Raw genomic sequence first — 18008 nt, forward strand, 5'->3', positions numbered from 1 at the left:
AGACCTGGGTTCAATCCCTGAGTCAAGAAGATCCCCTGGAGAAGGGAATGGCTACCCACTCCAGTATTCTTGCCTGAAGTATTCCATGGTCAGAGGAACCTGGCAGGCTATAGTCCATGGGGTCGCAAAGATTTACACGTAACCGAGCGACTTGCACTTTCAAACAGGCCACAAAGTGAAATTCAACTTCAATGAAATAGAATTACTACAGAAATGTTAAAAGTGTGAGATAATGTGGCTATCCAAAAACATTTATTTAGCAATTAGGTAAGACTGAGAAAAAATTGCAATTCTTCAATCAATTTATTCTGTTTCTAAAAACAAAGAAATAATGTGGAAAATAAAGTAACATGCATTCTGAAAATGATCTATTTCAATCACAGTGAGAAGGAAACAAAAAGGAATAGACATTTATACTGGGCTTCCCCTTATGGGCTTGAAATTACAGAAGTTATTGCAAATGTTGTATTGTTTAATTTTCACGATATTAACCAGGTGATTTTTTAAATGAGAAACTGAACTCCATAGAGTTTAGTTTACTTGATAAGAGCTATTATGTAGAAACATAAGAATTATAATAAAATTGTGTGATCACACACTTTTCTATGGCAGGAAGAGCTAGAGTAGTCTTGACGCAGCACAAAGGAATCTAGGATCTGAAAAATGAGACTTCAGTGAAAAGAACCATAGTATTCCTGAAGGAACAAATCTGTTTAATGAGACACTGATATAGGTTATATTGTTTAGTAATTAATAGATAAAATATTTATTATTGAGACAGTTACATGCTTTACACTTAGTTGCATTCATTTTTTCACAATGATCTTGTGTATCATATAATTTTATAACAAGATTATTTTAAGAAAATAAGCATATCACTTAAATGTGCTATTCAAGTTTACACTTCTAATATATAGAGACAGGGCTTAAACTTAGACACTCTGAACACAAAACTTTCATTTTAATACATATCATGTATGATATTTTTTCCTCAATTTCGTAATGAACCTGGGCATCATGGATAAACTGAGACACAGCTCAGCACTCACTCTTTAGTGAAGGACTCCTATACTAGGTCTAATATACAAACATTGTTGAAAAGCTTTCTTTCATTTTCTCAGTCAGTGGCAGAGTAAATGAGATTGTAAAATTTGGCAAAGGTGTTACATCAATACTGCTCTTTCTTTATGGGGCATCCGTAATTTTACCATGGAGTATGGAAAATTAATTAAGATTTTCTAACACATACATGATATTGGGGAAAATATGACACAAGGGAAATTGTTCACCCTCCTAATGAATGAAGGATGTTCAAATGGAAAAAAAAAAAAAGAGAGAGGTAGCAAGGAAAAAAGATAAGAATGTTGCAGGTAAGCACAGGTGTGTCAGATGCACCTACAGTAAGAGGCACTATAGACGAGTTAGTGTGAATGTAAGAAGACTCAACAGCTTGGTGAGCACAGAGTCATGGGGACACCACAGTTCATAGGATTGAAATATGGAACTATGTTCTGAGGAAAGGAACATGAAGAGAATTGACAAATGGGAAACCCATGGTTGGTGACATTGAGAAATAAGACAGTGTGAGCCTCATAGTCTAGGAAAACCCCAACACGATGGAGAGAAACACTCAAGGAGAGGGGTAAAATCACAGGATCTGAGAAGGAAGATGCATCAAAGGCATTATATACACAATAATGCTTTAACCCTATGACCCAATAGCCATTTTTAGGTTGATATCTTGAATAAACATTTTGACAATTTCCATTTCCACAATTTCCAAGTTTTGATGGTAACTTCATGATATCTTCACATTTTTCACCACATACCCCCAGGATCCAGGCACTTTTCTTTGACACGTCTACCTCCCAGTAATGTCTCCCTGATGTGATAACTGGGGAGCCCAGGACACCAAAATCTTCATAATTATCATTCCAATACGCATTATAGCATTGGTCACTGGATGCATATCTCACTTGTCTCTGATCCGGAGAAATGACAACATTTTCACTCTTGGGAGAATTCAGGGTCACCTGAACTGTTGAAAAATATAGGCTTGGGTTAGGGTAATGATGTAGTTTTCTTATGACATTTTGAAAGGGATCTTTAGAATGACTTGCCTGGAAAAGTTATATGTTTGTGTGTGTTGGGAGGGAAAACATGGGTCTTAAAACATGAAACCTACTAGAAAATGAAAAATTCTAAAAGATGATGAGAACAGGGTGGCTTGATTATACTGTGATGTCTCCTTACCCCAGTAGCGTTGCACATCTGTCAGCTCTGAAATGAGAAAAAAAAAAATCCACAATATTAAATATAAGCAATAGAGTCAGCCCTGAAATCTATTTTCTTCCAGATGAGGGGAATGGCCATGATGAGGTAGTAAACTGGGGAAAGACAGGATGAACCAAGCCCCCGGTCACCCCCCATAAATATGACCACATCATTAGCACATAGTGTCTGGGCTTTGCTGTCTCCATCCACACATAAAAACTAGAGCCCCCTACCCATTTTCTCTCCATCAAAGAGGCCCTCCTACACCCACTTGGGTACCATTCCTCACCATTAAACACATGCAGTGTCTGTCTCAGATCAGGAACTCGAAACACTCTCCTCTGTTCCTTGGGGAAAGATTTTGGTTTCTTCAGAGCCAAGGTTTCACTCCTAGGGAAGACAAATTTGATGCTCACAAAAGTGATTTTTTTTTTCCCTTTAAACCACTGGTTTGCTATAGGTTCACCCTGTTTATGGGCTTGAATTGTCTTTCCTGGAGACCTTGGGAAAGAAGAGAGTGGATGCCTGATCGTGCAGCAAGAAAGAACGTGTTCATGTCTACCTTCCCAGGTACCCTCTGTGTGACCTGTATGGTCTTAAAATGTCACAAGGGGAGTTTCTTCCTTCTATAATGAAATGATTAACCCACCACACTCCACCTCCTAGGGATCATATGAAATGATATGAAGCAATGGATTTAACAAAACAAAACTTTGGTATCTAAAAAAATAGTTTGTGGAACATTCCCTGCACAGATATGTGTTTCCAGGAAGGAGTCAGAAAGTGAGGTTGCAGAATCTGGCTCCTGGGTATTTGAGACATAGCAGGTATGAGAACACTCTCTAGAGTCCCAAGATCTTCAAAGAGTGCTGTCCAATAGAGAGGCTCTCGGAATACCCTGAGATTTCATAATCACTAGGAATAATTACAAACCCTTGGAAAAGAAGACATTATGAATAATAAAGTAGTCTGACTTTCATGTGTTTGCAAAGATCTTGATGCTGCCATGTAGGTGTGCAAATGCAGACACAATGATGTTTTTTCTGAAGGATGTGACCAAGAGTGATCAATAGTTTGGTCCAGGGCCAAAATATCCCTTGAGATTCAAATCTGTTTTTGGAAACCTAAGCTGAAAAACATACAAGGACTTTGTCTCTTCTGGGAGCAGAAACTAAAATATAAAGGAGTTGTCTCTAATTCTAAGTGTTTGGCAGGAAAAGAAGACTTAACCTTCATATGACAAGTCAAGCACCTACTAAATATGGGAAGCTGAGTTGCACATTGACACACAGTGTGAATTAATTTTATGAAGTCGTGGGGATCTGATACTGTATTGCCTTATTCTTAATACTGGTACTGACCCAAACTCTGCAACTTCCCACAATCAATATTCTTTAATATAGAATCCAGTCCATTATCAATGTTTATAAAACAATCTAGCCCTGATGTATGAATAGAAATTTAAAATAAGACTATCCTCCATTTTTCTGCCTTGAGCATTGTTTTATCCTAATTGGCTATCAGACAACTGTGAGGGGTTTATTTTATTTTCACAGCATAAATGGACTATCTCTGGTTTCCCACACATACCTTTTTATGATAACATTCGCATCCTAGTGAGAAAAGAGAAAACATGCGTCAAAAAGTAATAAGTCTCCCCACTTCCCAAGCTTATTCACATCCCCATCAGCCATTGATTGTGGGAATAAAAATGGTCTCAATGTGAGAGCCAAAAAGTAGAGACAAGAGTGAAGCCAGTCATTCCAGAAGACACACGCGACGTTGTCAGATTTCCCAAAGGTAAAAGGCTTTGACCCTTGTAGAAGCATGAAGGAGACTTCTAGTGTCTGGAGATGAGACATATTTATGGGAAAACAAAAAGCTTGTAAGTTTGGTGTCCCATGAGATGATGTGAATAATTCACAGTTCTTCCATTTATTCAACAATAGTGCACAGTGATGTATTATTATTTGCCAAGCATTAAACCAGGCTTTGGAGAATCAAAGAAAATTCATAATCCTAATATTCCTCAAGCTATTTATACTGCAGTTGTTGAGAGTACAAGCAAACAAATGTATTACTGTAGGTGGTTCTTTGGTCTCTCTCATCTCATTTTATACACTATAAGTGATCTCATACTCTCTTAAATCCAGCATACACACAAGTACAGTTGATTTCTAATGCCTTAGTTTTACTCAGCTTTGTCTCTTAAATGCTTGTTAATATATTCGGTTAAACATAAGCCACAGGAATCAGTAACTTAGGATGTCTAATATGTAACTTACTATTCATCAACCAGATTGTCTCCTCTCTTGTACCCCATTTTTAGCATGTTACCAATATGCATTCAGTCACTGTCCAAAAACTAGAGCATTTATCTGTACTGTAGTCTATACTGAGTCTGCTTAGTCCATGGCTTAACAGGTTTTAGCCATGTAATCTTCTTAATCATCACATAAATTATTAGTTTATTGGTTAGAATAGGTATGCACCATTTTATCTGATCTGTTTTTCATGAAGCTTTATTTCTTCCATGTCAACAAAAACAAGAGCAACCAGTGGTCTTTGATAAAAATTCTCTGTGTTAAAGCTCTTTGTGTGTATCACAAAAATTAAGTAAAATTAGAATAAGTAGAGAGAAAATAAATGATGATGGGGGGTCAATTGCAAATTTAGTCAAAGTCTAATTCTTAAGCCCAAACCTTGTCATCAGAAGCTGGCTTGTGTCTTTTGCCAATTCTATTCATTCCACCTCTACTGACTTTATTCTCAGTTTAAAGAGAAGATGAATCTCCTGATATAAACTCCAGAAGAGAACTTTCCCTTCCAGTGTAAGCAAAAGTTCAGAAGCCTACAATGATTAGTTTACACAGAATCAGGTATCCATAGTAAATCATCATTGTGTTGTTGCTGGAAAGAAATGAAGCAATGTTACAGGAAAGTTCTGTATTTACTGAAAATAAGTTAGTTTTAGTGTGAAGTAGATCATGGTAGGATAGGAAACACTGTAATCACTAGAGCAACCACAGGGGCTGAATAATTTTTTTTTAAATACAGTTAGAAAATAGGAAAGCTTAAAATTTTATACCAGGAATATTTAACACAAAAGAAGCTAGTTAAGAAGAAAGAGAAGAATGAAAACTACAGTAGCCAAATAGAAAGCAAATAGCTAAGTTTAAACACAGCTATATCAGTATTTGTATTAAAGATATCATCTTAATACCCCAATTAAAAAGTTAGAGATTGTTGCATGGGATAACAAGGAAGAATTAGTGATTGTCACTTGTAAGAGACGTATTTTAGATTTAAAGATACAAATAGGCAAAAGTAAAAAGAGAAAAACTATAGATCATGCAAGCTTTAATGATTTCAAGTTTTTATATTATTATTAGAAAAAAAATTGACTTTAAAACAATAAAAATTATGAACGAATGAGAGGATAATTTTATAATGATAAAAGGTTTAGTACATCAAAAAGATAAACCTATTACACATGTGCATATACCTAACAATAGAGCTTTAAAATTCACCAAGCAAAATTAAAAGGAAAAATGCAGAATTTAACAATAGCAATTGTAGACTTCAACTCACTCTCAATAATGAGAGAACAGTTTATATGGAAACCACCCAGTTGTAGAAGACATGGACAATACAATCCAAGAACTTGACCTGACATCTATAGATCATTTCACCCAATGAATGGAGAATATACAATCTTTTCATATTTAAATTTTTCTGGACATACAGTATCTGAGGCCATAAACAATTATCAGTGATTTTAAAAGTTTAAAGGAATAAAATATATATTCTCTGGTTACAATTGAATTAAATTTGAAATCTACAGCAGAAGTAAAATTCAAAAATCACCAAGGATTACTAATTAACAGCACATCTTCAAATATCTATGTTTTAACAAAAGGAAATTGCATAGGAAATATGAAAATAAGGTTATCTGAATAAAAACAAACACTAAATCAAAATGAATGGAAAAAAACTAAGACACTGCTGCTTATATTATTAAGATGCTCTCAAATCAGTGATCTACTAAGAAAGAAAAGTTATTAAAAAACAGCGAACACACACATACACACACATTACACATGCACATGCAAAAGTGTACAAACACACAAAGGAAAAAAAATGTGAGAGCAGAAATAAATGCATAAGAAAATTTACAAAATAAACAAAATCAATGAAACAATGCTTTTGAAAAAAAATTAATATAATTGACAAAAATAACTAAAAGGAGTAGGGAAAAAAATGAAAGAGCAAAATCTGGAATACAAAAAGGGACTTCACTCTGAGTACTATAGAAATTAAAGGACAATAAGCAATTGTTATAACTAACTTTATGTTTAGAAACCAGACAACTTAAGATAGAAAAATTCCTACAAAAATATACAATAAAGGACTAGCGGATTGCAAAAATCTAAATAATCTTAGTCCAAGTAAAAAAGACAGAAAAAAAAAATGTGTATTTTAAACTTTTCCAATAAGAAAAACCCAGAGTGAAATGGCAATGCAGGTAGATTATATGGAGTATTTAAAGATAAATAGCAGTTCTTCATAAACTGTCTTCAAAAACAGAAAAAAGGTAGACAATCTCAACACATTGAGGAAAAAAAACTTCTTGGAATCTGAAGTGAATTTGTGATAATCTGAATCATGAAAAGGTACTCGATAAATGTTTAGCACTGGCCCACAGAAAACAGGGGCTTATGGAAAATCACTGAACACAATAAATCTTCTCTAGATGGTGAAATGTTTGCAGTGAGCTTGATAACAATAAAAATAGAACTTTCCCTTGTTATTCTTACATTGAATAATTCAGTTATTCTTACAACCTCTGAAATAGATGCAGAGAAGGTATATTGCAGGGTCAAAGCAACCTCCGCGAGGGCATCAGAAGGACACAGGAACATATTTCTCTCATGCCTCAGATGCTGGGGTTCCTTTCCAAGTCTTACCTGCAGCAGCTCCATTGTTGATCCCTGCAAATGGCGCTCCACATCTGAGATGAGATTGCTCACCAACAGCTTCTCTTGGACCAGATCATTCTCAGATTCTGCCAGCTCTTTGAGAATAACTCCCAACTCATCCTTCAGCTTTCTCAGTTCCTTCATCTCCTCACTGTCCAGGATTTGTCTTAGTTGTGTAAACTTTCCCTGGACATTTTGTATCTCATTTTCTATTTGAATCTTCAGGAATGAAAAAAGACAGAGAGAGGTACTTGGACCATTGGCCTGGGACTGGGAGCCAGAAATATAACTCTTCTGCTTGGGAAGTTCCCACCAGGAGTGAAAGTCTCTCAGTCATGTCTGACTCTTTGCAACCCCATGGACTAAACAGTCCATGGAATTCTCTATGTCAGAATACTGAAGTGGGTAGCCTTTCCTTTCTCCAGGGGATCTTCCCAACCTAGGGATTGAACCCAGGTCTCCAGCATTACAGGTGGATTCTTTACCAGCTGAGTATAAGGGAAACCCAAGAATATTGGAGTGGGTAGCCTATCTCTTCTCCAGGGGACCTTCCCAACCCAGGAATTGAACTGGGATCTCCTGCATTGCAGGCGAATTCTTCACCAATTTGATCTATCAGAGAAGTCCACAAGGAAGTGAAATAGAAAGAGGAAAGCAATACTGGGGGTAGCTGACTTTGTTTATATATTTTTTCTCTACACCATATTTCAAAATAATGGTCCCAAGTCTGCACTGTTGAGGACAACTCAGAGCCAAATGGGATCTCTGGGTGTGGGCAGCCTTCACACATCTGTCCAGGATGCTCATGCTTCCCTCCATTACTCCTGACCCCCTCCCACCACTCTCTCCCAAAAAGTTGAACACTGAAGACAGAACCATGAGCCATTGTCAGATATCTCCCTGAGAAGACTAATAAACTTGATAAGAATGGAATATAAAATTCCCTAGCCATCCTCATCAGAGAGGCCCTCTCTATAAAACTCTCCCTCCATTATTTATGTTTATTTGTGATATGGTCACTTTTTAATACCACACCAATTACGGGAAGACTGAAGAAAAGGAGGAGCCAAATGACTTAACTGTCATGGTACAAAGAAAAAGGCAGCTCCTTGTGACCAACCCAAGGTCCTGCATAGATACCTGTCTAACTTTCTCAGGAAGTGTCTCCTCATACCTTCCAAGTAGACATCTCTTCTCTGACTTTAATTTCCAACTCCTCAGCTTCCTGTTTTTTCCCCTTCAGCCTCTGCAGACATGATTGGAGCTTTTTCTGTGAGAAAAGAATCACACCAGTGTCAAGATATGGGCTTTCTCAGCATCACTATAGTGGATAAATAAGGCTGATTTTCAAAGAGAAGAGACTTTACAGAAACTGTGAAAGTGACTGGAATATGTGATTTGGAAGAAGACCTTGATGTTGAATGTGTTCTTTGAGACTCAAGATATAGGAGTCAATGCCCCCTCACCAAGAGAAGACTGGTTCTCTTTGTTCTGGAAGAAACTTGATTCTGTAAGAAAGAAAAACTTACAGCTCAACCCACCCAGTGTCCTAGTTACCTATCACGTTCAAAAGGGTAATGAGAGCTTCTCATGGCCCCCGATGTGCATGCACCAGCACAAGGTACATGAATGTCTACTTCTGCCTAAGAGCCCATTTGTTTGCTTATACTTGGGTGGAATGCACAGAAATTTTCTTCACATGTGAGAAGGTAGGTATACGAAGAAAAGAGATCACAGGCCTCAAGTCCCTGGTAGCCAGGTAATTAAAGTCCAATGCAAAGTAGAGATTTCCCTCAAGTACCATTTCCTGCTCTGTTTTTTTCTCCATTCTGGTCTCTTACCTGGTACTCTGGCGCAATCTCCTCCATGAGGAATGTGTTGTGAGCTCGGTGCTCCTGAGATCGCTCACAAAGCCAACAAATGACCTTCCCATCCTGCTCACAGAAGAGCTGGAGTTTCTCTCCATGGTGAGCACAGAGATTTCTCTCTTGCTCCACCTCTGGGCTCACCTTAACCTCTCGGAGCCTCTGCACTATATTGGCCACATGCCTGTTAGGCCGCAGGTTCCCAGGCTCAAAACTAACTCTGCACACAGGGCAGCTTCTCTTCCCCTCTTGGCCAATTATGGATTCCTTGTTGTTTGCAGTGATACAGGCTTGACAGAAGCTGTGGCCACAGTCAAGGCTCAGGGGTTCTGTCAGAAGCTCCAGGCAAATGGGGCAGGTCACCTCCTCCTGTATGTTCATCAGGATTCCTGAAGCCATGGCAGCTGCTCACCTGCTCCTTATTGTCTTGACTTCTGCCAGTTCTCTCACTCACAGATCCCTGAATGATTGGAAAGGTTAAAAGTGTAGAGTAAGAAAAGTAGAAGTAAAATGACACTAGTTATCTAGAAATCAAGGATGACCCAAGAACAAAATATTGAAGGGTAAAAAATAAAAGGTGGAGACATAAAAAAAGAGCTTCTTGACCTGGTAAAACAATTTTTTATAATAATTCTAAACATTTTATTTCCAGTTCATGTCACATGACAAATTTTATCTATCCTTATTTATGCATTGAGTGTTATTCTTCTTTACCAAAACAAAATCTAGTGAGCTTTTCTTACTAAGATCTGTGAGTGACCCACCATCTACCCTGCTTTTCCTCCTCCATGCTAAAAGCACATCCTCAATATAAAAAGCCCTAAACCACTTAATATTGGGGCTTTTATACCTGCTCTTCTCTCCTCATGGTGTATCAGTATTACTCACTCTTATATACACACACACACACACACATATATCAGAGAAGGTGATGGCACCCCACTCCAGTACTCTTGGCTGGAAAATCCCATGGACGGAGGAGCCAGGTGGGCTTCAGTCCATGGGATTGCTGAGTCGGACACGACTTAGCGACTTCACTTTTACTTCTCACTTTTATGCATTGGAGAAAGAAATGGCAACCCACTCCAGTGTTCTTGCCTGAAGAATCCCAGGGACAAGGGAGCCTGGTGGGCTGCCGTCTATGGGGTCGCAGAGTCGGACATGACTGAAGTGACTTAGCAGCAGTATATATATATATATATATATATATATATATATATATATATACATATATATATATTCTGTGCTGTGCTATGCTTAGTTCCTCACTTGTGTCTGACTCTGCGACCACATGGACTGTAGCCTGCTAGGTTCCTCTGTCCATGGAGATTCTCCAAGTAAGAATACTGGAGTGAGTTACCATGACCTCCTCCAGGGAATCTTCCCAAGCCAGGAATTGAACCAGAGTCTCCTGCATTTCAGGTGGATTCTTTACCACCTGAACTTCCAAGGAAGCCTATATATATATACATATAGGCTTCTGGGTTTAGTCCCTGGGTTGGGAAGATCCTCTGGAGGAGGGCATGACAATCTATGCCATTATACTTGTCTGGAGAATCCCATGGACAGAGAAAGTTGGAAGGTGATAGTCCATAGGGTCTCAAAGAGTCTGACACAACTGAAGTGACTAAGCATGCACACACATGCACGTGTGTGTGTGTGTGTGTGTGTGTGTGTGTGTGTGTAGGCTTTCCAGGTGGCACAGTGGTAAAGAATCTGCCTGCCAATGCAGGAGATACGGGTTTGATCTTTGGGTCAGGAACATTTCTGGGGTAGGAAGTGGCAGCCCACTCCAGCTTTCTTGCCTAGAGAATCCCATGGTCAGAGGAGCCTGACAGGATAGTTCATAGAATCTGAAAGAATCGGACACAAGTGAGACTGGGCAGGCATGCATATGTATATATGTATATATACACACAGAGATACATATATATATATATTCTTTCTCATATTCTTTTCCCATTAAAGGTATTATAAGACATTGAATATAGTTACCTATGCTATATAGGAAACCCTTGTTTACCCATTTTAAGTATAGTAGATTGTTTATGTTAATTCCAAACTCCTAAATTGTTTCCCTTACCCATCCCCTTTGGTAACCATAAGTTTGTTTTCTATGTCTATGAGTCTATTTCTGTTTTGTAAATAAATTCATTTGTATCATTTTCTTTAGATTCCAGATATACGTGATATCACAATATTTCACTTTCTCTTTCTGTCTTACTTCACTGGATATAATAATCTCTAGGTCCATCCATGTTGCTGCAAATGACATTATTTCATCCTTTTTTATGATTACTATTCTGTTGTATGTATTCTTTATTTATCTGTTGATGGACCTTTAGGTTGCTTCCATGTCTTGGCTATTGTAAATAGTGCTACAATGAGTATTGGGGTGGTGCATGCATCTTTTTTAATTAGAATTTAATCTGAATATATGTCTAGGAGTGGGATTATAGGATTATACAGTAACTCTATTTTATTTGTTTTAAAAAACCTCCATAATTTTTTCCATAGTGGCTGCAAAAGTTTACACTCCCACCAAGAGTCTAGAAGGATTTCTTTTCCTCTACACCCTCTCCAGCATTTATTATTGGTAGCCTTTTAAACAATGGCCATTCCGACTGAAGTATGACTCTCTCATACTTCAGTACACTCTCTCTTTACAGGTTTTTTTTGTTGAGGTCCTTTAATGGACTGGAACCTGGTGGTCCGGAGTCGACGATAAAAAAGTAAAGGAGAGAAAGAGGCTGATGTTCCTTGGTTTACTCAGAAAGCCAATAAAGCCCCTGGCACAGGGCTTGCTCTGTTCACGGAGGCCTCAGGTACCCTTTCAATGGGGTGAAGGCACAGAGCACCTTCTTGAGAGGCTCTTAGAAGCCCGTGCAGTAAAGTGAACTCAGAGTGCCTCTGCACTCCAAAGAAATAGCCTGAGAGAGAGAGAGAGAAAGAAAGACACGGGGACCAGAGCTCTGATGGAGCAAATGTTTTTTATTCAACATTGTGTAGGTATTTATACTGTCTTACAAGATAGCTATTTTCAGCAGAGATAAAATTAAAACTTACAAGTTATCAAGAAAACATGAGGTCATCCATCTGAAAGACAGAGCTGTAAATAACCACTTTTACCATATGGTTCATAAACAGGAAGAGGGTAATTATCATTGTATAGAAAAACGAAGGAAATGCCTGGATTCCTCAGTCCCGGGAGAGGCTTGCCTTTCCTCTTAATTGCTGAATATTCAGGAATTAATAAGGAATAGAGAATTCTTGACAGATCCAAAAGAGCACACAGGAAGCCTCCTGTTAAATGCTTCCTGACATTCTTTTATCACACAGACCCTTCTGATGACTTATTATATTGTAACCCTTACCACCATTTGTTGAATATTTGCAATGATTTCCCTTATTATCACATCATAATATATGACAATAGATTTGTGTAGATAGTAAAAAAAAAATCCTTTATCAGATGTGAAAATAAATATAGTAACCTACAAAAATCATATATCATCAATATACAGAATGGGAATTCAGGGTCCTAACTCACTGAGTTAGTCAAAGACAAACAGAGGTGATTTCATGGACCCAATTAATACAAGGCACTGAGGGTGTAGAAGTAAGGAGACCTAGACCAGCTAAGAGGTCCTGGGTAGTCTCAAGTATGTAAATATTGATTTCATTTTGGTCTAGAAATATGCCAACCAAAGTCATTGATAGGAGAGTAATAACATGAAAGTATGAGGATGGTGAGGAGTGAGATGGTGCAAGTAGATTCAGAGGATCCCATGAGTCAGATACATAAGAAAATAGAAGTAAGGATGAAATTAATGTTGCTTTTGAGAAAAATATTCTCAAAACACTAGGCAAGATCATTCAACTAATTATTGTTGCCAAAAAATTGTGTATTGTCAATTGGACTAATACCCATACATAGAAAGTGGAGGAAACATAGGGTTTAAACTAAAATGAATGGGCTTACTATTCACTTAGAAAGTAATAGCAAATTAAAATTCAGTTATATATATATATATATATATATATATATACACACACACATACACACACACATATACTAGGCTTCCCTAGTATCTCAGATGGTTAAGAATCTATGATCAATGTGGTAGACCCAGTTTCGATCCCTGGGCCAGGAAGATCCCCTGGAGAAGAGAATGGCAAGCCACACCAGTATCCTTGCCTGAAGAATTCCATGGACAGAGAAGCTAGGCAGGTTACAGTCCATGGGGATGCAAAGAGTCAGACACAACTGAGCAGCTAACACTTGTGTATATGTATATATATATAATATATATGTGTATATGTATATATAATATATATACACTTGTGTATGTGTGTATATATATATATATATATATATATATATGAAAAGAGATAGAGAAAACATTACTAGGGAGACATATGTGTTGTTCAGAAATCAAAGACTGGGGCGAAATATGGAATTATCCAAAACTTCCAACTTAAAAACATAAAGATTGAACTGAAAACTGAAGAAGATGAAGGAGACATTAAAAGGGAAAGAGAAAAAGTGTGTATTAGGTGAAGGAATGATCTGTTTGTGGAAGACATATCATCTTGTATGAGTTTTAAAACGCCAGTGTGGCTGTATACAGAAGACTGCTAGTCTTGTATCACAAGAGGCTGCAGTGACATTAAATATGACACTTCCCAAATGATGTAACATTTGGGGACCCATTTCTGAGAGTCAGGAGAAGCGATCAATGTTTTCCCATCAGAGAAGAGTAAGGGCGTGACAAGCTGTGCCTTAGGTTGTGAGATGTTGAATGGACCCAGTGTGGAATTGGGAAGATCAGGCAGGATGCAGGCACAGCTGCTCAGGGGAGAGATGGTGATAGCTTGAGGGACAAGATGATGAAGGAAATTCTGGGCAGCAAGTGAGAGTGAGAGATGAGAGGAGGTAAAGGACAGAACTGGGAGTTGAATTAGATATGTGGGAAAAAGCGTTAATATCAGTCCTGAACATTTTCCTCCTGTAAAGATCATATTGCCCTTTTTTTTCCTAAGGTTTTGTTGTTGTTGTTGTTGCTGTTTTTATTGCATGTGTTTTGTGTTTCTGGGAAACCTGTTGGATTACAACAAAGTGAAAAGTCAGCAGCCTTTCATGACCACATTGTTGACAGCAAGACTAGCCTGATGTATGAAGTGCATTTGGGCTAGAAAGACTTTGCATGGAATTTACATGATGATTGATGAACATACATCTCATTTTTCACAAGGGAATTGTGAGTCTTCTGTCAAATATATCTGTTTTAGGTCCCTAGAAGTTGTGCTCATGGTCATTTACAAAGAGTTCAGATCTTTACAGAACTAGGCTTATCTCACCTGTGGTGGATTCACACACATCCATCTAGTATGGTTCCTTACAAAGCTGAGATGAGAGGGATAATGTCCCTCCTGTAAGGAACATCTCTGAGAGCTCAACTAAAGCAGCTGTGCCCAATGCTATGTCCCCTGTGCTGTAACTCCCAGCTAAGCTTAGCCAACCTGGCAATTTATATCATATGAGGTTGTATGGGTAGGATTGGTGATTCAGATTGGAAACCACCGCTTTTGGTCAGTCGGTGGCGGTATCGCAGAGTGGTAGCCCAGTGATGCTCATTCCTCAACCTGGACTCACTATGGCCCTGTGGCCATAGTCTAAACTCAGAGGGTCTATCAGAGGTTCCAGGCAAAGGGGACAATGAAGCAATAAACAAGAAAGGGAAGCTCTCAAATGATATTCCTGTCTTAATGGTTGCCATAGTTTGATGACAAAAGAAAGATCTCCAGTGTGAGACAGCTAATAAGTCTCTGTTCACTCTGAACAAGGGAATGAAAGCTACAAAGGCTGCACAGAGTTAAATTGAGACTTACTGAAACTCTCCAGCTGTGCCATGTTCATCCTACATGAAGGATCCTGATAAAGATGAGGCTGAATCAAAGTCTACAAACCATAAATGCTGGAGAGGTGTGGAGAAAAGGGAACCCTCTTACACTGTTGGTGGACATGCAAACTAGTATACCCACTATGGAGAACAGTGTGGAGATTCCTTAAAAAACTGGAAATACAACTGCCATACGACCCAGCAATCCCACTGCTGGGCATACACGCTGCGGAAACCAGAATCGAAAGAAACACATGTACCCCAATGTTCATTGCAGCACTGTTTACAATAGCTAGGACATGGAAGCAACCTAGAATTCCACTGGCAGACGAATGGATAAGGAAGTTGTGGTACATATACACAATGGAAAGTATTCAGCTATAAAAAAGAACACATTTGAGTCTGTTCTAATGAGGTGGAGGAAACTGGAGCCTATTATTCAGAGTGAAGTATGTCAGAAAGAGAAACACTGAAACAGTATATTAACACATATATATGGAATTTAGAAAGACAGTAACAGTGACTCTATATGCAGGACAGACATCCCTCTGGATGGGATGGGGAGGCAGGTGGGAGGGGGGTCAGGGTGGGGGATACACATGTGCACCCATGGCTGATTTATGTCAATGTATGGCAAAATCCACCACAATGTTGTGAAGTAATTAGCCTCCAATTTTTATATATATATAAATAAATTTTTTAAAAATGAGGCTGAAAGTGAACCAGAAATATAATCCAGCTAATGTTACAGATACTTAAAATATGCACTTTGCCCCTGGCTGCAAAGATAAGTGTCCCAGATCACTCTCTGATGAATAAAATCAGAGGTCAACATTATTCAAATCTATGACTAAAACTATTATTCAAATCTGGTGAGGGGCCTCCAGTTATACCTCAATGCATTTGAGATCCAACCAGTGCTCAGCTGCATCAAGAACCTATTGAGAAGGGAGGATCAGAACATGCATTCAGACATGGGGTGGCAGATTTATTTTCTCTGCAGAGATAAGAGCTAGCATCAAAGCAGTGATCACCACAACAGACACAGAAGAAACTAGTTCTCACAAATGAAGAATGATACCCACCACTACCTAAACAGTGACCCAATGTCTCCCCGACAAGCAGGGAGACAGATGTGGGAACATGAATCACATCTGCCTGAGAAAAACTTCAGGTGATTGCACCTTACAGGTTGGTCATCTGACATTTGAGCTCATGAGAATACAAACTCACAATATCTCAGAGGTACCAACTACAGATCAACAAAAAAGGACATAAAACTACAATAATTACGTAAAAGAACAAACAGGAAATTTATAAGCAGAACTTTCTTCTGTGACTGCAGTAAAGCTGTTTCTCTTAATGTGAAAGAGCCACAAATTCCTGATGTTAGATGGGAAAACATCATTTTTGATAATTGGAAAGTGAAATTGTGCTTTGTTTTATGTGACAGGCAGACCCCTGCTGCTGCTGCTAAGTCGCTTCAGTTGTGTCCAACTCTGTGCAACCCCATTGACGGCAGCCCACCAGGCTCCCCCGTCCCTGGGATTCTCCAGGCAAGAACACTGGAGTGGGTTGCCATTTCCTTCTCCAATGCAGGAAAGTGAAAAGTGAAAGTGAAGTCGATCAGTTGTGTCCGACTCTTAGCGACCCCATGGACTTCAGCCTACCAGGCTCCTCCATCCACGGATTTTCCAGGCAAGAGTATTGGAGTGGGGTGCCATCACCTTCTCCAGTTTTCTTCTATTATATAGTATAAACTACTTACAACACTTGCAAAATAAAACCTGAAACAGTAAAGTAACAAATCTGTTTGAAAATCATATAGTAATTACCATGACAGAGGTTCACTGTGTGAATTCAGAAGATGTTTCTAACATCTTCTGTGGCTGAGAGGGCGACAAGGAATTTGTAGCAGAAGTAATAATGTCCAAATAAGATTTGGTCAACAGAGAAGAGGTCATGGTGAGAAAAAAGATTTGACTTCTGTTTCTGTGCCTTGCGTACAGTGGGTACAGCTGTACCTTCTATAGGAAAGAAGAAGGTAGATAAACACGTGGTTCCTCTAACTTATCTTCCCTCATAAGTCTCATGATGTGGTATAAGAATACTTCTCTAACATCTTTTGCTATCCTTAGTAACAATCAAGTAACAAGTCTTTAAAACTTAAAGTTAGATGTCACTGTTACTAGAAATTAGGTGCTTCCAGATGACACTTCTGGAAGTTTTTCCCAAGTGCTCTCCTTGCCCAGTCTCTCAGCTGAGCTGCTTCTGGGTGGCACATCCCACAGAAGGAGAAGCATGAACAGGTGAGGGAATGTAAGGAAGTGCAGCATTTCCCTGTGTCTGGACAAGAGAATTCATGAGAGGCTGCAGAGCCTGCCAGAGGTCATAGCATCTGATTCCTGAGCACAGTAAAGCCTAGGGAATGAGAAATGATCCATACAGCCATGCAGAAATACTGTATTTCTACACTGATAGAAATGAAAATATCAGGATGGGAAGAAAGACCCTTCGGCCTTTGACCTGTTATTGAGGAAAGGGGCTTTCTAACTCTGAAAGACCAAAGATTCTGGCTGTTCTCAGTATGTTCGATTTGTACTTACAGAATACAAAGACTCTGTGGGTAGATTCAGCCTACAGAAATAAACAGTCCCTCCAGGGAACAAACAAAGCCTTTCTTTTCTTCCAATCACCTTTCTCCTAAGAATTCCCCTTCTCCAGACTGATCTTCAGTCAGCAGTCTCACCAGGAAGCCTGCAAGCTGGGCCTTTCCCTGTTTAGAACAGCTTGCAGACAACAAATAAAACTCACCTAAGCAGATTCCGTTTTTTTCTTGTGTATCTCTCAAATTCTGCCCTCCACAAACCGCTTAGGTATCCTCAGATATGAATGAAGAAGTTGTTATTCCTTGGAGAAGAGTAAACATATGTCTTGGACATATGTGTTCGGATTCATGTACCTCACCAGGGGCCTGAAGGAAACTG

The 18008-nt window shown here is 38.7% G+C and overlaps 1 protein-coding gene across 3 annotated transcripts; it reads right to left on the reverse strand.

Moving 5' to 3' along the window:
* Positions 1 to 745: 745 nt before the first annotated feature.
* On the reverse strand, positions 746 to 18007 carry LOC616948 (tripartite motif-containing protein 5-like). 3 transcript variants are annotated; one of them, NM_001034798.1, is given in 8 exon segments: positions 746 to 2038; positions 2254 to 2280; positions 2564 to 2664; positions 3865 to 3887; positions 7242 to 7472; positions 8428 to 8523; positions 9095 to 9578; positions 17836 to 17985. In NM_001034798.1, coding segments are annotated over 7 exon segments (1497 nt in total). In that variant the 5' UTR covers positions 9518 to 9578; positions 17836 to 17985; the 3' UTR covers positions 746 to 1442.
* Between the last annotated feature and the right edge of the window lies 1 nt (position 18008).

Source organism: Bos taurus, chromosome 15, assembly GCF_002263795.3.
Source record: "Bos taurus isolate L1 Dominette 01449 registration number 42190680 breed Hereford chromosome 15, ARS-UCD2.0, whole genome shotgun sequence".
NCBI lineage: Eukaryota > Metazoa > Chordata > Mammalia > Artiodactyla > Bovidae > Bos > Bos taurus.

Coding starts and splice junctions, on each gene's coding strand:
- LOC616948 (XM_024975543.2), bottom strand. CDS start 9,517: ATGGCTTCAGGAATCCTGATGAACATACAGGAGGAGGTGACCTGCCCC. Junction 8,524..9,094: donor AGATTGCGCCAGAGTACCAG/GTAAGAGACCAG, acceptor CTTTTCTCACAG/AAAAAGCTCCAATCATGTCT. Junction 7,473..8,427: donor AAGAGATGTCTACTTGGAAG/GTATGAGGAGAC, acceptor TCATTCCTGAAG/ATTCAAATAGAAAATGAGAT.